Source organism: Phocoena sinus, chromosome 3 (assembly GCF_008692025.1).
Source record: "Phocoena sinus isolate mPhoSin1 chromosome 3, mPhoSin1.pri, whole genome shotgun sequence".
Lineage (NCBI taxonomy): Eukaryota > Metazoa > Chordata > Mammalia > Artiodactyla > Phocoenidae > Phocoena > Phocoena sinus.
The window spans coordinates 155,863,287-155,890,700 of NC_045765.1; the positions used below are offsets into that span (position 1 = coordinate 155,863,287).

Sequence of the window (27,414 nt, forward strand, 5' to 3'; positions counted from 1 at the left end):
TGATAATTTACCGAAACTAATCTAACATTCTGTAGAACACTCATTTAATACAACAAACTAAAAAACTTATGAATTAGCACCTATTAATATCATGAGTTGAAGAAAGATTAAATAACTTGTGAAAACTGAACCAAACCTTTTCTACCAGATAAGATAGTGCCATGTAACCAATATTAATTTTTGAATAAATAGATATTTTTTACATCCTTCTCCAAGATTACCAATACGCCTTCTATAAACACAACCCATATTACAAAATATACCATTTCTCTTCCCTTTATGTTATCTGTGCCTGTACTGGTACACAATGTTGGATTTCACTGTGTCATATATGAATATGTGAACATTTCTTAAGCTACGGCTGATGGTGCATTTTATTTTTTTAGATAAATTTTAGCACAGCAGAATATTGTAGGCTTATCAGAATCAGTCATGTGGTGAGATTTGTATTCATTCTTTAAAAACATCCAGATAGAGATCTATAAGAATCCTAACATTATGAATCTTCAGTGGCACTGCAGATGAAGAATCTAACACAATAACCAATCATTTAAAAAGGTCTGGTGGAATGAACATAATATTTGGATTTCCATAGTCCTGGGTTTGAATATTAACTCCCCATCCCTCTAGATGTGTGACTTTGGACAAGATCCTTTGACAATTTGGGGCACTTTATCCATCTGTATAACTTCATTAGGTAAAATAAATAAGTTGAAAGATGTGCATTATGTTATGCCTTATTAGTTTAATTATTTCTGGTCTTCTTCAGCAAATGGCAGAGAGGCCGGTAATATACCACAGGCGGGGGCTAAAAATTGTGACGGAATTTTGGCAGAGATAATTTTTCAAACTAATTTTTTTGATATTTCAAGAAGGAAAGACTGTTTATTCTTTCCTTTCTTATTACCAGCAAGTAATTTCAGGGTGCATCTTAGTTTTCCACAATCTATCTCTTACTTCTACTTCCTTAAATTTATTTTAATTTTCGTCTATGCAAAGCAATCTCTCCTTCATTCTTGGAGTTTATCATCCCTTTTTGGAGGAATCATTTTGAGAGAGTTATTTAAATATGTAGATGATACTACCCAATAAAATTATAGACACAACATGGAAAAACATATGTTTTATCCAGTGAAAAATATCACTATTAGTGAAGATTGATCCTGTGAACTAACCCTGGTATGATGGCTACACTTGTGATGAAATACCAGCTAAATGTTTGACCTTAACTTTGGTGTTGATTTTCAGGGATAAATACTGGTATAGTGCACAGCTGGTGATCTGACAGCGTGACATTGATAGCGCCAGTATTCATCTATTTTTTATAATTAAAAAAATTATTTTTTTACTGGAGTATATTTGATTAACAACGTTGTGTTAGTTTCAGGTGTACAGCAAAGTGATTCAGTTATACATATACATGTATCTATTCTTTTTCAAATTTTTTCCCATTTAGATTATTACAGAATATTGAGCAGAGGTCCCTGTGCTATACAGTAGGTCCTTGTTGGTTATCTGTTTTAAATATAGCATTATCTGCCTGTAAATCCATCTTTTCATCATTTATATTTGGCACAGTGCCTCAGCTTCCCATAAAGGAAAGGTCATTTGGATTCCATATGAATGCTGATTTTTAAAAATGTTATTGCTGTTTACTATAAGAGCGATAACTGATCAGATTTTGTAATCATCTTTTCTGCTTTTATGTTTTTAACAGGTAACCCATTATTAACCAGCAGAGTCAACATATTAATTAATGTCCTAGATGTCAATGAATTTCCTCCAGAAATATCTGTGCCATATGAGACAGCTGTGTGTGAAAATGCCAAACCAGGACAGGTATCTTATCAATATTGTTAATTAAGAGTGTATAAACACCCACTATATGCATGTGTTTTAGGTTATATGACCTTGCATGAATATACACACATGGATCTTATGTCTTCATAAAAGAAACCATAAAAGATAGTAAATTCTTTTGAATTAATGGTATATTTTGGATGTGGAGTTAATACCACAGGGGATAAAGTGATGATGGCCTAGTGAATATTCTTTGTATAACTAAAAGTTCTGGGATTGCAGATTACGCTGTTTTCCATTTGTATACTGTGGAATTTCTAAAGACCTTGTGACTATAAATCCAGGAAGCAAGAAACTTTAGACTACATTCTTCTATAGTATTTCTTGCTTTGCTCACATGCTTTTATGAAGGGTACATAAAAATTCTTAAGCCCTTGAATAATGGAAAGCTTTCTCTGGTGGCCTTGAGTAGAGCATCTGGGTTATTCAAAATATCTGAATTACATTTTCTTATTAAGTATTGCTATGGAGGGAGGTTCTAGTGGGGAGAGGATATGAGGAAGGACCATATAGTTGATAAATGTTATCGTCAAAATCCTAGAGTTTATGTGGATCATGGTGGGTAGCTAGCTTTTTTCTACACTATTATAAATGAATGAGTGAATATATAATATAATATGATATAATATAATGTAAAATAACATAATATAATAGGAACCAGGCATGAGCAAATGCTAAGAGTGTGATATGAAACAAGAATATAATTAATCCAATATTGTATACCTAGGTTCCAAAAGAAAAATACATCAGTATGCTTTGCTTTGCTATTTCAATTATCTTTAAATAGCATAACTACTCATTTAAGTAAATTTGAAGTTTTAATTCTTACTTGAAGAAATATCTCAATATTTAAAATGGTATCTTTATTGAAAAAGTTCCTGTTATAATATCTAGTATTTGTTTCAATTTGAATGTTTTCTACTGCTTCATGGAATATTTGTCCCATAGTTCTAACCCTGTGATATTCACTAGCCTTATAGGTATTAAATTAATATTAAATAAAAGTTAAAGTGTATGTTCTCATTCACACATGCCCCATTTCAAGTGCTCAGTAGCTGTATGAGATGGGTGGCTACCGTCTTTATCAGTATAGATGTAGAGTATTTCCATCAGTACAGAAACTTCTAGTGGACTGTGCTTCTCTATTACTGCTTTTGATAATTTGGGGAAAGTATTAACTTTATTACAGTATGACTTAGTCATATTTTACCAAGTGATAAATTTGAATTATTAATTTTGAACAGACACAGAAATACATTTTTTTAAAGTTTTAATGCTTTATCACTTTAAATGCATCCAAAATTTACATGGAGTGAACCCAGTGCCTGATTTATTGTCTGAAATAGTAGATGCTGCATAAATGTTTACATAAATAAATAACCTGAAGTGGTTATTTGCAGAGTTATAAGAGGTTTACCAAAATTCTACAACTTAGCTATTCTCCACTTTTCAGAGCCTTCTACTGCCACCCCAAAAATCCAATCCATTATTTTTAGGTAATTTAGGAACATTAATGATTTCACAGCAATCAGAATTTTGTAATGCACTAAGTGAAAGCCTTTTGGAAATAGAACTCTATTTAATGCTTCTATGTTTCTCCAGTAAATTAAAGAGTTTAAAAAGTTGGGAATAGTAGAAGTTATTAGAGATAACTTGATTTTCTTATATTTAGACAAAGTGGTAAGGAATCTGTGGGGACATTGGAAGCTCTTTTTTGGGGCATTCTTCATCTTATTTACATACAAAAAATAACCCTGAAATGTCTGAAATGTAGTATATGAGCATTTTCTGCTTTTGACCCCAGCCATCCTGACCCTTGTCTAGAAACTATGCATAGGAACTATCTATCTCTTCTGGACTATAATTGAATATGTATGCATGTATATATGTATGTATGGCTTATTTATCTATCTATCTATCTATCTATCTGTGTGTCTATCTATCTTCAAAAGAAGTAAGAGAAAAGAAAGATGATGCTATATAAATCAATAGTGATTTATATGATGAACCAATGAAGTATGGGAGTTGTTTTACTTAGGGCAATAACTCTCAAGTGTCAATTACAGATAAGTACCAGTTTATACCAAAAATTTCATCTCCGTATGCTATTTTAAAGGATGTTTCTTCATTGTAAAGTTACGTTCTTGATAAGTTTTGATGTTAATTTAGTAAATAATTGTGCTAGTTGATAGCAAAGGCAAAACAAAACAGAACTTCACAAATTAATTCCCAAAAATTTAAAGAAATTTTAGGGGTGAGATATAGTAATCTGAGCACATGTGAAGGAAAGTTGAAGTTTTACAGGGTCTGTATGGTAATTATTTGACTAAATTGCCATATTTAGCCTTCGGTGTTGAATCCATGACAATTCTAAAGACTAAATAGATCCTGTGTGACTGATTTACACTAAAATAGGGAACTGAATTTCTCATTAGAGGACCCATTGTCAAAATACAAACTACTAGTACTGCACTAGACACTCGAAGCCCCAGTGTACACATTTGTGTGCTCCTGTGTGTTTCTGTGTGTGCCTACGAGCACACACAGCTATATGGGAAGGTAGATCATAGTCATAAGACTGGGTTTCAACCATGGAATAAAAACAAAAAGGGGTAAATAACTGACATGTTTAATGGCATCAATCTAAGAGTACAGGATGCAGGCTTTGCCCGCTGGGAGCAGAATGTCATACTTGAAATGTAAGGTCTTCCTCTGGCAAATTCAAACTTAGTCTAAGAGTGTGGTCACCTGATCAGCACACTGCTTTTATCCCCTTTAGCACACACTTCCTGAAATTCTTCCTGATGCAAAACCATTGGATATGTTAATAAAGAAATACCTCAAAGCCATTCTGATTTGTTTACATATATAGTGAAATATCAGTTTCATAGTTTGGCCCTTGGAAGTTAACCTCCAAATTCTTAAGGGCATCTCACTGAAGTATCAGAATTTTAACTACTTAGATTACACACTTATGGGAACAATTTAGGAAAAATTTTGAAACAAGGTTAGTCATACTTACTTCTTAAGAAGAAAAATTCTGTGAAAACACAATTTGTATCTTATCCACTGGGGGAAAAGAAATGGAAAAACAAAAACAGATCTACATCCTGTGTATCTCTTTCTCATCATCTTACTTAGTTATGAAAATAAAACTCATTCTCACAAACATAATGATACTAAAATTTTGCTTTGCAAGGACTTTTAAATAATCAGGTTAGAAAGCATTTATTTCATGTAATTTAAAATGCAAGCAAGTACATTTTAATTTTATTTTGCTTATTAGTGAGAATTTTCAATGGCATTAACCTTTTTAGTTATGTAGATATCGATTTGGAATTAGCCCATACCCTATACTTGTACCTGCTGTTATTAAACTGTAAATATTTAGCTACTTGTTTATAAAAAATATTTGTAAATAATTAGCCTACTGATATGAATTCAAAAAATATCATTTCTGTTTACTTGCATGTTTCACTAAATAAACTTATTAGCCTGGTGTGTAGAGTTCCCTTTGAAACTGATGACTGATTTCAAGTCTCATCTCAACTTTGTTTCAGATAATTCAGATAGTCAGCGCTGCAGACCGAGATCTTTCACCTGCTGGGCAGCAATTCTCCTTTAAATTATCACCTGAAGCTGCCATCAAACCAAATTTTACAGTTCGTGACTTCAGAAGTAAGTTTAACCACATAAAAATTTACCTTTTATCATGCAACTTTGTAAAAGGACACAAAGGTAGAAATCCATGCTCTTCCTAAAAGCACTCAAGCTCATAAAATATAGAAAGGCATATATAAGAAATACAAAATTTTATGGCTAGTAGTAAACTAAATGTTAACTTATATAGACTATATCTAATGAGGCAAATTACTTCCATTTATAATGTGGACATTCCCTTAATGAGTCAAACAAACAATAAGCTATCTGGGAAATTGAATAGTTTTCATGTTTTAAATATATCATTTGTTCTACATGCACTGTTTATACATACAAGTAACTGTTTTATTTGAATAACACATGGTATGGCACAGGTCAAAAATACAGGCTTTGTAATGAGAATGATATAGGTTTTCACTCCCCTTGCATTACTACTTAATGGCAGATTATCGATATATTAAATTATACTAAAGAATTTCAACCTCATAGCTAAAATAAATTAACCTCATGGTTCATTTATTAAATACAATAATGTATGCAAATCCTTTAACACAATGCCTAAAACCTATTACCTTTAAGGTAATTTTAGCTACCACCTCTGCCATCATAACTACACTTACATTTCTGCCACCACTGCCATCACTATCACTAATATTATCACGTCTGCTGCTACTAAAATCTACAAAAATATAAAGGACACTGGATTAGATATAATAAGGCTAAGTACTGATCAGTTGTTCTGACTTTATTTGTTCTGTGACTTTAGATATTTTATCTCTTCTAAGTTTCTGTAGACATAATATCGGGAATAAAAACTCCTGAGTTCATAATATTGGGTAGAAGAAAGCTAATTCTTGCTAGATTCTATGCTTATGGAACAAATGAGCAAGTGATAAGATGGATGATATAATGATGATGATTGATAGGAATCAAAGGATGCTTTGAGAAAGTTAAAGTTAGTTTTCTTCAAATACTTGGGGGAAGGAAATTAGAGTCACAGAAGGAAATTCAATAAGATTTGCGTCATCAAATAACGTAATGTGAGGAACGGCTGGGAATGAAACAAGGTCCCAATTATGAAAGGCCTTATAGGTAGGGATACCACATGTTTTATCATGGAAACTGGAGTATGTTTGAGAATAGCAGTGGACAGTGTTTGTCATTTTAATTAGAGCAGCACATCTAAAACAGGGCTGTCCAAGTCAAACTGAACCATAGGTCAACCTGTCTATAAGTCATTTAAAAAGTGTATAACTTAAATCCAATGACCTGAGAAGTCTTTGAAAGGTTTACACAAGAGTTTAACATATTCAGATTTGCACTTTAGCAAGTCAGTCTGGATGCAGTGTGGAAAAGACAATAGAAGGATACAAAACTATTTCTGATACTCTTGTAGAAAATGGATGAGAGAGTCTTGGATTAGGACAATCCAATGGATTAAGGTAATGGCTGTGAGGATAGAGGTGAGTGGTTGGAGATAGAATACATAGAACTTCATTCTAGATCTCTTAGATTCCATATATAAATATGATGAAGAAGAAAACTAATAAGACTTCTAGATCATTGGCTTGGTTAACTAAGTAGATGGTCACATCATTCAGGAACAAAAGTATTGACTATTTTCCACCATTTTATCTTTGCTGGAGAATCTATATATGATTAATCATAATAATATGAATCAGATCATCTTGCCTCAAAGTATATTATTTTTTCATGATCTGAACATGTATTTGCCACTCATGCCATTTACCATATCCCCTGTTTTATCTTGATATATTTTAAGTGTAACTGTAAGTTTTTTTGTTTAAATGGATAGACACTTTTTTTCACCTTTCTTTTTTTTTGTGAGAACATTTAAGTTCTATTCTTTCAGCAAATTTCAGTTATAATGTACAGTGTTATCAATTACAGTAACCATGCTATATGTCAGATCCTCAGACTTTATTCATCTTATAGCTGATAGTTTGTATCCTTTCACCAACCTCTCCCTATTTCTCCCACCCCCAGCCCCTGGCAATCATTTTTCTACTTTCTATTTCTATGAGTTCTGCTTTTTTTTTTTTTTTTTTTCTTACATTCTGCATATAAGTGTTACCATGCAGTATTTGTCTTTGTGCGGTCTATTTCACTAGCATAACGCCCTCCAGGTTCATCCATGTAGTCACAAATGGCAGGGTTTCCTTCTTTCTTATGGCTGAATAATATTCCATTGTGTGTATATACAATATATATTGCATTTTCTTTATCTGTCAATCGATGGAAACCATTTTATGGGTGAAAATGAGGTTTAATATGTCTTTTTTCTTCCCACCATGGACAGCATAATGAATTCTACATGGTCACATATCAATAATAATACTGGGTTAAAAATAAATCTTTAAAAAAGGGGAGACTGCCTTTTGACATAACATGTTCAAGAATAGCAAACCCCCTAGCTCCCTAAGTGCGAATACACCAGAGGCTCTGACTTCCTATTTCTATTAATCACTTTCATCCAGGTTTCAGGCTTTAATCCTTGACGGTTCCTTTCCCCAGACTCAAGTATACAACCATCAATGGCTGAAGATTTCAATATTGATTCAACTAGTCCCCATTTTTCTATTTCTACTGTCAACACAAGTGCCTGACACCACTGACTCTTACTGGGAATATTATAATAGACATTTGGCAGGTTTATATTTTGTTTCTCAATTTAAAAATATCCTCTGTGTAATGAAAAATAGATATTCCCCTGCCAAATTCTATCTTATCACATAAAGTCTTCTCAGTTTTGTGCTTCTGACTGAAATGGGTATAGAGAAGTTGCCTAATTTTTTATTGTTGAAATTATAATCTACAAATAGAATGAATGGAATATTATTGATATAGTAACATTTTTCTGACACACTTGTATTTTAATGAGTACTATATCTTTCTAAAATTATTTTACCTGATTCCAAAGTAGGTATCATGTATGGCTACAATGGACTAAATGTTAGTACATTTCTAAAAAACAGCAAAATGTTTCTGGGAGTGACTTCAGTAGACTCAAAAAATGAAAAAGTGTTATGAATAAAACAAAAATTCCACTTTTATGTACAGAAATAAAAGAAGATGGGGCTTCCCTGGTGGCACAGTGGTTGAGAGTCCGCCTGCCGATGCAGGGGATACGGGTTCGTGCCCCGGTCCGGGAAGATCCCACATGCCGCGGAGCGGCTGGGCCTGTGAGCCATGGCCGCTGAGCCTGCGCGTCGGGAGCCTGTGCTCCGCAAAGGGAGAGGCCACAACAGTGAGAGGCCCGCGTACCACAAAAAAAAAAAAAAAAAAAAAAAGAAGAAGAAGAGAACAAGTGCATGCAAAATAACACTTTCAATAGAAATATTAGTGGAACTAATATAAAATTTTAAATTCTTATTGCCTTGGATTATTCCAAGTAAATATTGTATCGTTGATTATATCAAAACTAAAATGATTTAATTTTGTGATTATATTAAAGTGATGATTAGTATAATTCATGATATTTAAAAATTTTAATGAATCGATGTTTTTCACACATTTTATTTTCCTTTCCATGTTTCTTATGCTGTTTTGCAAAAGTGAAAAAAATATATATATATTCATATATATATATGTATTATAGATATGGATTAGGGAAAAATAAAAAATCAAGCTTTATCTGAAATATTATATTGATATTTGTCAATTTTATAGAACAGGTTCTTAGGTAAGATGTTATACTGATTCATCCTTTGTAATCTTGGTTCTTCTAATCATGAAAGGAAACATCCACTGAAGTATTTTTTCTCTGTGAGATTTTGATGTCAGAAAAAATAGGCTGTCAACACAACATATTCTTGTCTTGTAAACAATTTTCTATTCTTTCTGAATAGAAAATTTAATTCGTACACCAGACAAGATTAATGTTTCTTCTTTTCCTAAGGATTGCTTTGAATACATTTGATTACATTTTGGCAGCTTTCATAATGATAAAAGAAAGAATTAAAATATGGATGTATTTTACTGATTCAAGAAGAGCTTCCTACTGTTTAACAGATACCAACTTGAAGATTTCAAGTGATACTCATGGTAACCATCTTATCATAAATGTCATGTTTTGTAGACAACACAGCTGGCATTGAAACCCGAAGAAATGGATACAGCCGCAGGCAGCAAGAGTTGTATTTCCTCCCGGTTGTAATAGAAGACAGCAGTTATCCTGTCCAGAGCAGCACAAACACAATGACTATTCGAGTTTGTAGATGTGACTCTGATGGTACCATCCTGTCTTGTAACGTGGAAGCAATTTTTCTTCCTGTAGGACTTAGCACCGGGGCTTTGATTGCAATCCTACTGTGCATTGTTATACTCTTAGGTTGGTTTCAATATTAATCACATATTCTCTCTCTCTCTCTCTCTCTCTACCCCTCCCTTATTTGTGTATCTCACTCCTTATTTTACCATGTAAATCAGTTTTTTCTTCATTGAGATGCTACATCTGGATAGAAGGAAGACTATCTATCTATACTGAATTATATAATTATTATTAAAGTTAATTATATTATGAGTGTTAATTTTCTTTTTTATTCCTTATGGAAGTATACCAATAGAAATAAATCAATAACATCATCAAAAATATAAAAGTATGTTCAAGCCCTAGGGAATTTTCAAGTAATAACAATTTGTGGCACTTGCTGCGATGAACTTTTCTATGACAAATGTCTCATTTGCAGCAACGGTTTTAAATTCATTTTTTACAGCCTAGTAATTATTGCTGCCTAATAAAGTGTTGTATAACCTTTAAAATTATACTAGATGAACAGTAGTTGTCAAATAACAGTTTGATAAAGAAAGGTGAAAGAACAGGAAAGAAGTAGAAGGTAAAAGCACCTCCAAATTTTTTTTTCTGTCTAAAGTGCTGGCCAGACACAATTCTCATTCCACTTTTCTCAGATCTCCTCACATCAAAAACTCTAACCATTCCCACTAGAACAGAACAGAACACAGTGAAATATCAAGAAGGGCAGCAAAGGGAAAGGATTGAAGTAAATGTATTCTGTAACATCTCTGTGAGAATGAAAACCTACTTTAGGGGTTTCCCTCTTCCATCAACTCTGTCCAGCTAACTATATTTCATTTATTCATTTGCTGCCAGATTCACAAAAGCAGAGAGATTTTCTATTTTTCTAAGCATTCCTTTAAATTAAAATTGCAACAGAAGTACAGTTGGGCACTGTGGGATCAGCTTCTATATTCATGTTTATTATTTAACCAAAATATTCTGACAAATGTACATACCTACCTTTATCTCTAGGCTAGAAAATAGAATTTTAAAAACGTACCAGGGTGTAAAGCATGGTACAAGGCATTATATACTAATTTGTGAAGAACATTCTCTGAGTCAGAAGCTCATTTTGGTTTGGAGGGTAAAGTTCTAGTCCAATTTGCATGATGCAGATATTAATTCCATGTAAATAACCTTGATGTGTAGAACAAAGTATTCTTTATGTCCTTAAAATTTAGAATTATAAATTATATCTGACATCTGTTTGTGCTGATGATATAAACCCCTTTAAAAGGGAAGATGCAAAATAATGTTCTCACACTGAAGTTGATCAAAATCAATTAGGTGTTTAACTTCAAAGCAAGCGTTTCTTTTTCATACTCTTGTCTAGGGGCTGTCTGAGTCCCAGAAGATTTCCATATCCACCTAGGCACGATTTGGTATATTCTGGATGCTCGTCTTTGTCCTCTTTGGCCCTCTTACAGAGTAACAATTCATGTTGCTTAGGTTAGCATTATCACATACTGTCATCTGCCACTCATTCATCCAGATATTTACCAAGTGTCCACCCTACTCCTAGTTGTGAATTGCTAGGACACAGCTGCGAATGTTGACACTCTTAGTCTTGCCGTGGGGTCTGCTTACAAATCCATCTATTCTTTGATCTCCTTAGCCAGTCTCATACTCCTTTAGATCTTCCAGCAGATTCTTAGCCATTTTTATGTCTTTTTTTAGGGTGAGAATCTTGCAGTGCTTAGGAACTTCTATTTGGCCCTCAAGCACATTTAACTAGTCTCTTTCTCAGCCATAGATACTCTAAAGCCATTTTATAAATATGCAGGGTTTCTCTGTGAGGTTTACAGTCTCTCACACACTCTCTGGGTGAACAAACAGTAGTGCTTTTAGTTCTGAGATTTGCCTAAAGCCTGGAAGGAGTGCAGAGTGCTAAACATCTCTGCAAGGCCCGTTGTACAGAAGCTCTACCTATATCTCCTCTGTCTTCCTCCTTAATTTTGGAAGCAGAGGGAATAAATGGGCTTTTGTCATCATGCAGTCTCCTACTTTCTAATCCTATGACAAGAGTCTTCCTTCCAGACTCTGTTATGGTAAATCAAACACTTTGGCTTTCAATCTATTGCCACCACTGTGGAGGAGAGGGGAGTATTATGCCAGGCAAAGTTGAGCACTGACTTCATGGTGTGAATCTGTGCTTATTTACTCCCAGAAAAAAATAAACACTATTGATGTAATGATGGCTGTGAGTTAATGGGGAACAAAGCTATTCAATAATGAGGGTCTATAAATTAAGTATTTCAAAATATTATCTTGCTTCAAGAAGGTAACCTGAATACTAGACATTTGGTTTGGAAATTATCTCAATATGGTAGGACACATAAATGTAAATAATTTATGGTCTTAGTTGACATAATTTGAAAAGCTAAGGCCCTTAGATTCTATATTCTTTCTCTCTCTCTTTCTTGTTTATTGCATTTAAAAGTGATTGTCACATGATTTGTGTTTATTTCATTATAAATACAGTAATGTTAACAACTGAGAAATATAGGTATGGATAATATCTAAGTGTTAGCTATGGGCAAACAATATTCAAGTTTTATTACTTCAATACTATACAGTTCTCTGTATGATTGAAACAAACATTCTTTTCTTTCTTTTTAAATTTTGTAACTCATACTTTTTACCTGACACTGAGATATTTAAATACAATACATGTTAAATATAAGGCTACAATGGTTTGATTTTGTGAATAATTTTGCTATGGTTTCATATTAGCTACAATTCCAGGATGAAATTGAATCTAAACAATGAAAAAAAGTCAACATAGATATGATCCTTATAGACTACAGTATGTTTACTTTGAAAGTAATAGGATACCATTAAAAACACTCAGCCAGCCCTGATCAATTTTATTTTTTATGGAGAGATGGGCTGACATATTCTCATATTGCAATTTTTGTCTTGTTCTAGCCATAGTTGTGCTGTATGTAGCTCTGCGAAGGCAGAAGAAGAAAGACACCCTGATGACCTCTAAAGAAGACATCAGAGACAATGTTATCCATTATGATGATGAAGGAGGTGGGGAGGAAGACACCCAGGCTTTCGACATTGGTGCTCTGAGAAACCCAAAGGTGATTGAAGATAACAAAATTCGCAGGGATATAAAACCAGACTCTCTCTGTTTGCCTCGTCAGAGACCACCAGTGGAAGATAACGCAGACATAAGGGATTTCATTAATCAAAGGCTACAGGAAAATGATATGGACCCCACCGCCCCACCATACGACTCACTGGCAACATATGCCTATGAAGGCAATGGATCAGTAGCCGACTCTCTTAGCTCCATAGAATCTCTGACCATGGAAGCAGACCAGGACTACACCTATCTAACAGACTGGGGACCGCACTTTAAAGTCTTGGCAGACATGTTTGGTGAAGAAGAGAGTTATAAAACTGATAAAGTCACTTAGGGGAGAAGCAAAGGCTAAAACACAACCAACAAAAGAAATTTAAGAGAAAGGAACATAAATAGAAATCACACTTCTACACACACACACCACACACACACACACACACACACATACCGGGCTTTCTAGGACAAGATTCCTTTGATTATTTGGTTTCTAGCAAGTTGCTATATTTATCATATTGTCAGTTTTGGTTTATTCTGCCAACACAAGGTAATTCCTAAAATGTGTACTTGCTTGGTTTTGTTTTGTTATTTTGGAAACACACTGAGACAAGCTCAGGCCTATTAAATACAATTTACTGACGTGACAACCTAGAACGAAGATAGCTATGTGGCATCACGGTGGAAGAGTGTTAGATTTTTCTTAATTCCACTAAAGTGCCTATTGAGACTCTTATCATTTACAGTCGTGTAGAGTACACTCTGCTGTGATGGCATTGCGGGATTCAGACACAGAGGACATAAAACAAATACACTGTCTTTATGTCAAGGAGCAATAGCAACACGCAGACTTCTCATTCCTTTTAAGGAAAAAAGAAGAATACTTTCTGGACTCCATCTTCTTATAATTAAAATGCTCTTTTTTTCTTTTTTAAACTGTATGCCAAAACACATTTGTTTTTCCTACCCTCTGAGAAAAGTGAAATAAATGTGATAATATCAAATTCAATATGTAAGTCCCACATTTTAAAAGCAATGTTTGATCTTAATATTGGTTCCTATTAAAGGTGTTCATGAAAATATTCATTGTTTTCCAAAGAAATAAAATTTTTAAAAAGAAAATTAAAAAAAATCCTCTTTATAAAGAGAGGCTTCAGGGCTGAATCTCCACACTAAAATAAATATTAGTTTTGTTTTCATATTGTGCCAGGGTGTGGAAGGGTGGAAGGTTGGTTTTAACAAATCACCAGATCATTGCAGTCTTCAGTCATAGATAAAATTTAAGTTGTGTTTTGTTTGTTTGTTTGTTTTTGCGGTACGCGGGCCTCTCACTGTTGTGGCCTCTCCCTTTGCGGAGCACAGGCTCTGGACACGCAGGCTCAGCGGCCATGACTCACGGGCCCAGCCGCTCTGCGGCATGTGGGATCCTCCCGGACCGGGGCATGAACCCGTGTCCCTTGCACCGGCAGGCGGACTCTCAACCACTGCGCCACCAGGAAAGCCCTAAGTTGTGTTTTTATGAAACATTTTTTTTGGGGAAAAAAATGTCATTGATTTAAACAGGGGAAGAGAAATTGATAAACAGCTTCTCAGAGTTTCTTACAGTCTAGTGATTCTTTCATGAACAAAGAAAATAAAATATTTATCAAATAATACAGAATGGATTTATAGCATGTCTAAAAATATTTATTAAGCAGTACCAAACAAATGAAAAATCAGGGACTTCAGAAAATTCAAACCAAATACTAACTTTTAAAGTGAATACAAATGCAAAATCTGGTAGTTGATTTATTTAATTAACATGGATTTCAACTTTGTGAATATCGTTATATTGGAGCTCTGAGTGGCTTCTTTACGCTATTATCTACAATAATTCTAATACAAACGATACCATAAACCTACTCTGTAAAAACTTTTACATTTTAATTTGATGAGATTTCTAAGAAATACTAGATTTTATAAGCAGACAGGTAAGCTGCACTCATTACATTACTTTTAAATGAACTTTACACTATCCAGAAATACACTTAACAAAACAGGTAACTAACTATAAGGTAATAATATATTTTCTTAATATTATAAATATACAAGTGACTACTGAAATATTAAAACAATATATAGGAAAAATAAAAGTTATTTATAGATCCATTCTGCAGACGTCATCAATATCCAGCTGTGTTTATGAAATATTTATAATTATATTTGTATTGCAAAATGTGAAAGTAAAAATTCACACATGGGGAAAATGGGTAGAAATATAAATAATATAGGCAAACTATATTCAGTCTTATTTATTATTAAATGCTTACTTCAAAAATATATAACTGATAATTATGTTGTGGCAATTAGGCCATTTGAATCTGCATTTCCCATCGCTCTTTTTGTGTCTCATAATTGCAGATTCTCCTTGTCATCCTTACCAAGAACAACTGTTGAATTCCTTTTCCTCCTCTGACGACTTCGACTTCACCTTTGTCTCATCCCTGGGAACTGCAATAGAATCTTGATGTAGTGTAATAATTCACAGTATAATTTGCTTTGGGAAATATTTATGTGATTTTTCAAAAGCTGGCAATGTCATAACCATTCTGGAGCAAAAATTAAGTCAACATCTAGGTTTTCCCCAGCAATATGACTGGGTATGCCATGTTGTGAGACCCTTTGAAGAAGGTTAATATGCAAATCACTTCCAGCTGACAAAACGATTCTTGTCAGGAATTACTACACCTTGCACCTTGCCTGAGAACCTGACTGCCTCTGCATGCATTCACATATCAGAAGCAATGATGACACAAAGAAAACTTGGGAGGGGCAGGTCATTTCAAACCACGCGACTGAGATACTAAGCAAGTACATGAAATTGGTGGGTCTTACTTTCTCCACACTAATCATCTTTTTTTATTTTTGTTTTCGGTACGTGGGCCTCTCACTGTTGTGGCCTCTCCCGTTGCGGAGCACAGGCTCCGGCCGCACAGGCTCAGCGGCCGTGGCTAACGGGCCCAGCCGCTCCGCGGCATGTGGGATCCTCCCGGACCGGGGCACGAACCCGTGTCCCCTGCATCGGCAGGCAGACTCTCAACCACTACGCCACCAGGGAAGCCCCATCTTTTTTTAGTACCTCTATCTTTTATATTTGTTACACCACTGCATTAGTTTATTATGGCTGCCATAACAAAGCACCACCAGAGTGGGTGGCTTAAAAAAAACAGAAATTTATTTCCTTACAGTTCTGGAACCTAGATGTCTAAGATTAAATGTCTGCAGAGTTGGTTTCTTCCAAGGGCCTCTGTCCTTGGCTTGTCCATGGCTGTCATTTCTCCATGTCTCTACGTGGTCTTTCCCCTGGGCTAATTCCTCTTCTTCTAAGGACACCAATCATACTGAGCCCACTCATATGACCTCTTTTTATCTTAATTAACTATTTAAAGGCCCTATCTCCAAATATCATCATATTCTGAGGTACTGATGGTCAAGAGTTCAAAATATGAATTTTAGGGGACACAATTCAGCCCATAACAACCACACAGATGTTAACAGGAAAAAAAACCAAAAAAGTGTTTGATTTACATCAAACAAACAAACAATGTGAAAAAAACAAAACAAAGCAAAACAAAAACCATGAATGGAAATAATTTAATGTACAACAGGAAACCACAAAAATGACAAGGTGAAAAGAGATCTTTTGGTGCTCATATATTGGAAAATTATGGGATATCTTTCACACTGCTGAAAGCAGTAGTCCTAATATTTCAATACTTATAAATAACTTGGGATTCTCTTTTATTTATAATATCACAGTAACTGGCCTTCATTCAGGAGTTAAGCAATATAAAAATTCCTTAGAATTTACAGGGGAGTTTTGACTATTAATAATAATCATGCAGAACTTTTTAATTACATTGCATGTTTACCTTTACAGAAATATATGTGGACATATTCTATGTAACATGTGTATGTTATATGTTTTTTTAAAATGTAACTTTTGTGTTCAAAGTATTAGATCAACACAAAAGAATGAACTAGTGGTGTGATACACTAGAAATAATCTAAAATTGCTTTTATACCAAATTCTATCACTAACTGGAAACGTCGTATGGAGGCAGCACCTTAACCTTCCTGTCATCTATTCTCTTTGGTAAAATGAATCTGTTGCTCTTGGTGTTATCTAAGTTTCCTCTGAAATTTCTTGACTCTTAAGTTCTAGTTACATTTACATGAAGTCCATTAATTCATTTACATATTGATTACAAAAATTATGAGGATAATAGAGATCTTTAAAACAAAATATAAATCACAAAATTCTTTGAAGTATGGATGTGATTGATTACGCATTGACACACCACGTTCCACATCAGGAGAGCCAGACAAATACTTCATAAGTAAAAACTGTCAAAATTCTTCATCAGGATGGAATGGTAGAGAAGTGCATAGGAAGAGAGAGAAAGAAATGTTTAAAATAGAGCCCTAATCTTGAGCCAAAGAGGAAAAGCAAGTGATATGAAGAAAACGTTAGAAATTTCCTTATCTTTAGGAGGACATTTTAGAAGTCCTTGGAAAAGTTTCAGTACCTGTTGTATTAAAACAGGAATTCCTAAAAGCAGATGTAAATGTGCAGTTACTATATTTGAAGTGAGTCCCCAAATATAGCGAGGTCTGAAAAGAATTAATAAAATGTCAGTAAAAACATCAGTTTAGTTCCTAAGAGAAGAGTGAGAGGGAGATTTTTTTTTTTTTTTCGGTACGCGGGCCTCTCACTGTTGTGGCCTCTCCCGTTTCAGAGCACAGGCTCCGGACGCGCAGGCTCAGCGGCCATGGCTCACGGGCCCAGTCGCTCCGCGGCATGTGGGATCTTCCCGGACCGGGGCACGAACCCGCGTCCCCTGCATCGGCAGGTGGACTCCCAACTACTGCGCCACCAGGGAAGCCCAGAGAGAGATAATTTTGTAAATGTCTCCATGTTTGAAAAGTTCTCTTGTCTCCTCATCTGATGTATAGTTCAGCTAAGTACACCATTACCACTTGGAATTATTTTTCCAAGAATCTGATCACTTCTTCTCTTACATCCATTGTTACAAAACAATATGCACACATACATATGCAATTAAATGTTTGGTAATTCCAATTTGCAGCAAGTTTTGGATTGCCACTTAATTCTTTTATTCAAGTCCCTTATATTTCTTAGTGTAATGGATTTTCATAGCTATCAGTCAGTCACTAAATTTTTCAAAAAGGAGTTAAACTTTATTAGGAATTTATTTGTTTTGTTTTTAATTGCCCCCACTTTAAGATGAATAAATAGAAGGTAGAGTGTCCAAACAACTTGTGCAGAACCAATAAATAATAAACTAATAGATGGCAAAGCTCTTCAATTGTGAAGAGTTTAAGTACATTTATTTTTCAACTTCCTTTCTGGGCTCTTCCCATAATTTTTCCAACTTCTACACTGTTATATATTACATTGCAACGAGTGTAATTAACACAAATTCCTGGGAATTCCGGGTCATACTACAACATAATATGGTACTTCCTTAAAAGAGAAAAAAATCTAAATGTCATTGATTCTGATATCAGTATCTTACCCAGTAAGCAAGATTTTAAGACACAACAGTTGCCTACAAGACAAATAAAAACTTGATTATACAACTGAAAATACTAATCTCCATATTATCAATGTATTTGAAACTATATCAGTTGCACTTTCTTTTAAACATTCACATTAATGATGTATATGTATATTATCCTGAGCTTAACTTTCCTGAATTTTCAATCCAATTATGCCTATTTCCCCTTCTTTTTAACTTTCCATGGGTACAAATATACTTTAGCCTTTATTATCACTTAAATCTCCAGTTTCTAAGTTCAGTTTACTTATGTCTCCCTCAATCCATCATCCACTGAATATGGTATTTGCCATGATTGAAATTTCCAATATGTTGTCACCAAAAATTACTTGAGACAATTCTCCTGTTCTCCTCTTCTGCTCTGTCAACATTTTAAAAAATGTGGCAACAGTAATAAAAGAGCTACTCATCACTGAGCATATACTTTGCAAAAAATATGCTGCAAACATTTAATGCTAAGAATAATTTGATGAGTTATATTATTATTATTATCTGTATTTCATACATGAGTAAACTAGGCTTAGACATTTGAAGTAACCTGTTTACTTAGACATATTTAGCAAGTGACGAAACCAGGGCTCTAACACAATTATATGCCCGATCCAGCCCTTACCCCATGAGATACAGTATACCGCACTTTCACCTCTCTCACTTATAATCGACCATTTAAAAACCTGAATTTTGGTCTCTGTTCCTATTGTGTTCCTTTGAAGTTCACTAGTAACTTTATAGTTGAAAAGTCCCAATGATTCTTCCTTTTACCTTTCTGCAATTTCTATAGAGTTAAGCATACCTTCATATCTCACCTTCAGTTTCTACTTCCATCTCCTCTTAGTTCATTGATTTTTTCTTTCTTCTTTTAATGTTTCGTATACCCCTCAGAGAGTTTACATAAATAATCCCACAGAGTCATCCCATCTGTTTTCATTTCTTTTTTATACCATTGAGATTTGAAGATCACTTGCTATAATCATGATTTTTCATAATATTCAATGAATCGTTAAATCACTATTTATACATTTTCTCTTTAAGCAAGATGAGGAAGTTTTACTTGCGTACATTTATACTTTCTGAACACATATACCTGGCCAATCTATTGGCTTCAAATTCATTAGATCCAAGTCTATACCTTTCTCTTTCAGAGTTCAGTATTTTTGTTGTTACTTGGGCTCTGAACTTTCCTTTTATTCTTCTGTCTGTCTGTCTGTCTGTCTGTCTCTCTCTCTCTCTCTCTCTCTCTATATATATATATATAGATAGATATATAGATATATATACACATATACTCTCTCAAAATACATTGCTATTTTACTATTGAAATAAACTTAATTTTTTAAAGTGACTAAGGCACTGCAGAAAATTTTGGTATTTTCCACACCCAACCATACAAAATCATATTAGTTTGGTGCATTTGTTACAAGTAATGAACCAATATTTACATCTTTTTATTAACTGAAGTCCACATTTTGTTCAGATTTCTTTATTTTTCCCTAATGTCCTTTTTCTGTTCCAGGATTCCATACTTGATAGAACATTACATTTAGTCATCAAGTCTTCTTAGGTTTTTCATGGTTATGATAGTTTCTCAAGGCTTTGCTTGTTTTAAAAAACTTTTACAATCTTGAGAATTACTTGTCAAGTAATTTGTAGAATATTCCTTAACTGATATTTGTCTGATTTTTTGGTCTCATGATTAGACTGGTTACATTGGGTTTTGGGAGGAAGATCACAGACGTAAAGTGCCAAGCTAATCATATTGTATCAAAGGAACATCCTAAGGAAATGACTTATTACTGTCGATCATCTGGCTGTCATTTGTGCAGTTTCTTCATTTTAAATTATTATTTTTCCCTAATCCCAAACTGTACTCCTTGGAAGAAGGTCACTCTGCACAGCATACAGTTAAGGAGTGCAGCTTTATGCCTCACCTGTTGAGGGCAGAGTATCAACATAAAATATTTGGGGTTCTCATAAAATATTAAGAGTTTGTCTATTCTCCATTTACTTATTCAATCATCTGTTTATTTGAGTAGGGATGCATAGAGATTTAATACTTTTGTTCATAATCTAACACTACTATATTTATAAAGCTATTTCAGTTGGTGCCTGTGCTACTTAACAAATCCTCACTACTGCCTAGTTTGTGTTTTGGTTTGTTGGTTGGTTGGTTTGTATGTCTTGAGCACTTTCTTACATTCTGCCACTATAAGCTCCATGCTCCTCTTGTATATTTCCTGTCCTGATTCTCTCAAATCAGGCATTCCACCAAAAAGCCTTGCTTTCTTTTATTGGCAAAATAATATTACAAAGATCTGGATATTAAATGTGTTGCTTGCTACTGAGGTGTTTGTATTTCTGGGTCCTCTCAAATGACAGAACAAGAGAATATATATGTGTATAACAACTAGAGTACATGCATACACACACTCATCTATATATGTACATATATATGCCTCTATATGTAGCCATATGTACCTTTATTAAACTAAAAGTGAGTTCATACTGATATCTCAGACTCTAATCCATTACCACATGGATCATAATATATCGCCTTCTGTCTCACTTATATGCAACCTCTCACTACAACACTGAGAATCCTACGTCTCAACTTTTCCTATTTATTTATTTAATTGTTCAATTCTGGGACATGTGCATAGTATATCAAAATTGTTAATCCATACTCTCACTCAAAACAACTTGGAGTTGTATCACCTTTAGTCTTACAGACTCCACTCACTTCCAAAGACTTAGGTTGCAACCTTTTTACCTCAGTGAAATTGTTTCATTCATTTGTTTAACAATCAGATTGTTTTGTCACATTCTTTATTGAATCCTTGGACTCTCTAACCTCTTTAAAACATATGTTTAAAATTTTTATATGTGCTGTAAATTACTATAGATTTTGACAAATTCATGGTGTTGTGTATCCACCATTACAGTCCCATATAAATAGTTTCACTGCTTTAAAAAAAAATTCTTTGTGCTTCAAATACTCCCTGATTCCTGGTAACCACTCATATGTGTACCCTATTTATAGATTTTCCAGATTATCATAGAAATGAAATGATCCAGCACATAGTCTTTTCACACTAGCAGTACAAATTTAAGACACATCTATGTCTTTCTGTGGTGGAATAACCCATTTCTTTTTATCCCTATTCCATTGTATGGATGTACCACAGTTTGTTTATCTATTCACATACTGAGGGACATTTTGGTTGCTTCGAGTTTTTTTGCAATTATGAGTAAAGCTGCTATAAATATTTGTGTACAGGTTTTTATATGAACAGAAGTTTTCTGTTCATATAACAAATAGCACAGCCACTTGGCTTTTCCACTAGCAATGAATGAGAGCTTCATTGTTATTCATTCTCACTAATTTTGGTATTGTTAGTATAGATTTTAGCTATTTTGATACGTGTGAAGTGGTATCTCACCGATTTTTTTAAAATTTACATTTCCTAGTGACAAATTATGTTTAGCATCTTTTTATATCTTTATGTGTCATGCCATCTATATATCTTCTTTGTTAAGGTGTAGTTCAGCTCTATGTCTATATTTTTCATTGTTTTTATCTTCCTATTGTTTGGTTTTAAGAGATCTTTTGTATTTTGGAGCTAATTTTTTATGAGATATATGCTTTGCTAATATTTTCTCCAAGTCTCCAGCTTGTCTTTTAATTCTCTTAAGTATCTTTTACAAAGCAGACATTTTAAATTTTAATAAAGTCTAATTAATATATTATTTATTTCATGGGTCATGTTTTTTTGATTGTATCTCAAAGTCATCACCAAACCCAAAGTCAGTTAGATTGTCTCCCATTTCTTCCAAAGAAATTTAATAATTCTGCATTTTAATTTTAGATCCATAATCCATTTTGGGTTATTTTTTATGAAAACTGTATTGTGTATGTTATTTTTGCATATGGACATTCAGTTTTTCCAGCATACTTTTTTAAAAGAACTATCCATTCTCTATTGAATTGTCTTCGGACCTTTGTCATAAATTAGATGAACATATGTGTTTGGGTTGATTTATGGACTCGCTCTTCAGTTCCATTGATCTTTGTGACTATTCTTTTTGAAAATCAAGCTGTTTTGATTACTGTCACTTTATGTAAGTCTTGAAATCTGGGAATGTGAGTACTCCATCTTTGTGCTTCAATGTTTTGTTGACTATTCTAGGTTTTTGTTTTTCTATATGAAATTTAGAGCCCATTTGTTTATACCTATAAGGTAGCTTGTTGGGATTTTTATAGTAATTGCATAGAATCTATAGATAAAATTGGAAGCATTAATATCCTAACAATATTGAGTCTTCTAATCCATAAATACAGACTATGTCTAATTTATATGTTGTTTGATTTCTTGCTTAATTTTTTTACAGTTTTCTGCATATGGATCTTATACTTGGTTTATTGGATTTATACCTAGATATTTTTTGGTGTGTATTTAAAAAATTTTAAATTCTCATCATTATTGCTGATATATAGGAAAGCACTGACTTTTGTTTAAATTGAATTTGTATTCTGCCATCTTGCTATATTTGCTTACTATTTCAGGATTTTTTTTGGAGATGATATGGCTTTTATACATAACATTCATATCATATTCAAATAAAGAATTTAAAAAAATTTCCATTCCAGTCAATATATTCCTTTTATTTCTTTTTCTTTTCTTATTGTACCAGCTAAGAATTTCACTATAATGTCAAACAGTGATAGTTATAGCAGACATCTTTGCCATGCTTCCAAATTTAGAGGTGTTATAGAGTTCCTAATCAGTATATGATATATATAGTTTTAGGAAATTCCCTGGCAGTCCAGTGATTAGGACTCTGTGCTTTCAATGCCATGGGCATGGGTTTAATCCCTGGTCAGGGAGCTAAGATCCCACAAGCCACAAGGCACAGCCAAAAATAATATATATATATATATAGATAGATAGATACATAGATAGATATTTAAAAATCAAATGTGAATGCTTCTTCTTATTTCTAATTTGCTGGGATTTTAAAAATTATGAACGGCTGTTAAATTTTGTCAATTATTTTCTATGTTAAATATAACAATCAAATTATTTTTCTTTGTCAGCCTATTGAAATGGTGGATTACAGTGATTAATTTTCGATGGTAAAATGGTCTTGACTTTGAATGAATCATACTTGTTTGTGGTATACATACATCACCTTAATATCAAAACCAGAAATGTCATTGAAAGAAATGAAAAATATAAAAATCCTCTATAAATGGTAGCATACTAAATGCAATTACATTTAAAATATAGTAGTCTTTATTTTCCCTTATTTTAAAGTGATTTCTGGTTTTGATATTGAGGTAATGTTGATCTCATAAAATGAATGTGGTATTATCACTTCTCATTGTATATTCTGGAAAATATTATGTGCAATTGGTATTTTTTCTTCCTTAACTCTTTGGTAGAATCACTCAGTGATATAATTTGGGCGTGGTACATTTCTTGTTGAAAGCTTATTAATTATGAATTTATTTAATGGATACACGGTTATCCAAGTTATTTATTTCACATTATGTGAGTTTTGGGAGTTTGTTTCTTCAAGGAATTGATCCATTATAACTAAGTTATCAACTTTGTGGGCATAGATTTGTTCACAGTGTTAATATTATTATCATTTTGAGATCTGTAGATCTATAGTGATGGCCCCCCTTCTTTCATTTCTTATATTATTCACTTGTATCTTCTCACCTGTTTTTTCCTGGTTAGGCTGGTTGGAATTTTGTCAATTTCATTGATTTTTTTTTCAAAGAACTGGGCTTTGTTTTTATTGAATTTTCTAATTCTTATTTCAAATTTTATTGATTTCTATTCTAATTTTAATTATTTTAACCTTAAATATTTCTTCTTTCCACAGTTCTCCAAGATAGAGCCTTAGGTTATTTATTTTAGATCTTTGTTTTTTCTAATATTATATATTCACTTAAGGCCATATATTATATTTCCCTGTACACACTAGTTTCACTTCATCTCCCAAAATTTAAAGAGCTGTATTTTCATTTTCATTTAGTCCAAAATATATTTTTAATTTATTTGTAAACTCCTTAAATCCATGTGTTATTTAGAAAAGTGTTGCTTAATTTCTAAACATTTAAGGATTTTTTTGGTTATATTTCTGTTTCTGATTCCTACTCTAATTCTGTTGTGAGTTGAGAACATTCTGTGTGATTTTTAAAATTCTATTAAGGTGTGTTTTATAGCACAGAATAAGGTCCATCTTGATAATTGTTCAAAAATGTTTATTCTACTGTCTTTTGATGGAGTATTCTATAAATGTTAATTAGATAATGTTGATTGATAGCGCCATTCAGAGGATGTATATTTTACTGATATTTCTCCTCCTTTATCTACCAGCTACTGACAAGAGATGTTGAAGTATCCTATAAAAAGAATGGCTTTTTCTATCTCTCCATTAATTTCTATCAGTTTTTGCCTTATATACCTATTTAAGATTATAGATCTTCTTGGGAGTTGACTCTTCTTTATGCCTGGTAAATTCCCTTTTTTATCTCTAATAATCTTGCTTCTGCTCTGTTCTGAAGTCTGCTTTGTCTGAAACTAGTATAGGTACTCTAGCTTTCTTTTGATTATTATTAGCATGGATACTTTTATCTATCCCTTTACTTTTTGACCTATGGCATCTTTATGATTTAAAGTTCTTTCCATATATATACAAAATATCATTGTGTGTGTTCTTAATCTTCTCTGATAATTTCTGACTTTTAATTGGTGTTTTTAGAACATTATACTGGAGTCCTTCTGTGTAGTGGGAAGGTTTGAAAAGGGGGAAAGTTCTATACTCTTCTGATTAAATCTCAATGTTTTAGTAAGACTGTGTCTCAAGTCTGTGACTTTCAAAAGTATTTGTCCAGAGTTACAGTGTTTAAAAAAAAAAATCACCTTACCTCTACTCTCTTCAGTGTTTTCCAATCTACTTTTTAAAGTTTTTAAAAATGTGCTGCATGAGAAAATCCTCATTCCATGCTAATATATGCACTTATATATTAACACCATAATTTTCTTCATATAAAAATGTAGTTAATATAGGGAGCCAAATTTTCACTTAACAGAAATAAACTAGAATAAAATTTAATTGAAGAGTCTCAAAAAAAAAAGAAATATGCTAAACATTCCATTCTAGTGTTATTTCCACATTAATTTTTAAACATGATTGCTTGCATGTATGTATGCATACTTACATACATATATATTGCTCAAAACATTATATATGTTGGATCTATCATTTCTTAAATCCAACAACATTATTAAATGAAGGTAGAATTTTATGTTTTATAACTGCTATATACACATATGTTCAACTACAACTACAATATAGCATGCCACGTTCCTATTTAGGAAGGTCATGTGAGAAAACTATTTTTTTTCCAAGTCATTAAACTGATGGACACAAGGAATGAGCAGAGCAAAATTCCAGCCTTTCCTCATTATAGTTTATAATAAGCATTTATTATAACATCACTTAAATTCTTGAAACAGTGAAAAGGTCATATGCAAAATAAGATGATAAAAATACTTCAGGTGCTGAGCATATGAATGCTCCCACTGTAGACACAGAAGTGAAGGGAAATGTGAAATAATTACCCTTAAAATCTAGGTTTATTGTGGCATCTGTAAACTAGCTAGGTAAAATAAAATCATGTTCAGAAAGCATATTACAGATATACTTAAATCTTTTGTTATTATAAGGATGTTACATTTTGGTGCAGAGCATTTGGTCTCTTAGAAATGATAGCTTGCATACATTCAAATAATTTACCAAGGTTAGGAAAACCTTATATAGAAACAATAGTACAGCTTTTAAATTAAGAAAATATATTTAGAGATTAGAACTATTCTTATTTTCAGATATATAGGCTTATAATTTTTAATACTGAAAGAAACTTTAAATTAACATTCAGTGATAATATAATATGTTTCAGTCACAGCTATGCTCCCTATTTTTCATTTCATCTGCAGAATCCCTGTGAAATTATTATCCCTCATTTCACAATGCAAATACAAATTCTCAACCTGGTTAAATAACACACCTACAGTCACTTTGCTCTTAAGTGACAGTTCTGAGGAGAGAGGTAAAAACAAGTAAAAATAGCAGCAACAAAAAACAATGAAAACTACAAAACCTTCCAATTTTATACCTTGCAGAAAAGTATTTCTACAGAAGTGTAAAGAAATATATATGCTCTTATATCTGTTCATTTCAATATCAAAGATGCCTGACTTCTGAATGGACCATTCTCTCAAAAGAATTCTAATATTAAAGAAAATCAGAATATTAGAAAAGTAAAAGATATTAAAGAAGATTAGAATATTGGAAAAGTAAACCTTTTTCTTATTGCAACACACACATCATGTTTCACCTTGAAGTTCACTCAAAAGGAAAATGCATTTTCATCAATTTCCTAGTAATAACACTTGAACCTTTAATTTTTTTCAAATGTGAAAACTGAGGCACTGAGTAGTTATATAATTTCCCATTGTCTCAAAGATAATAATTTCAGAACCCTGAAAATATGGGCATTTTGTTAGACTGACTTCAATGGTTAAGCTCTTTCCATATCGTTTCTCTGTCTCCCCTTGACATACCTAAGCTCGATAATCTTTGGCTTATCTCTAGACTATTTCATTTTCCATTCCATATGGAAGTTGTTTTAAAATTATCTGCCAGGTTTGTTTCCAATCACTGCCACACACCACACTTTCCCCTACATATCTCAGAAGAAAATCAAGTTTCCAATTTTATAGTGTAACTATTTTGTTTTATTGAAGTATAGTTGATTTATAATATTACATTGGTTTCAAGTTTACAACATAGTG

At 33.1% G+C, this 27,414-nt stretch overlaps 1 protein-coding gene across 2 annotated transcripts in view; it reads left to right on the forward strand.

The window, feature by feature from the left end:
- The window catches only part of CDH12 (cadherin 12), a 416,625-nt gene extending 402,495 nt beyond the window's left edge, over positions 1-14,130 (forward strand). For both annotated transcript variants that reach the window (XM_032626909.1, XM_032626910.1), the window contains 4 exons: positions 1,718-1,839; positions 5,421-5,538; positions 9,620-9,871; positions 12,767-14,130. In XM_032626909.1, the coding sequence (XP_032482800.1) occupies positions 1,718-1,839; positions 5,421-5,538; positions 9,620-9,871; positions 12,767-13,266 (992 nt within the window). In that variant the 3' untranslated portion in view covers positions 13,267-14,130. The remainder of the gene's footprint in view (positions 1-1,717; positions 1,840-5,420; positions 5,539-9,619; positions 9,872-12,766) is intronic.
- Positions 14,131-27,414: the final 13,284 nt, after the last annotated feature.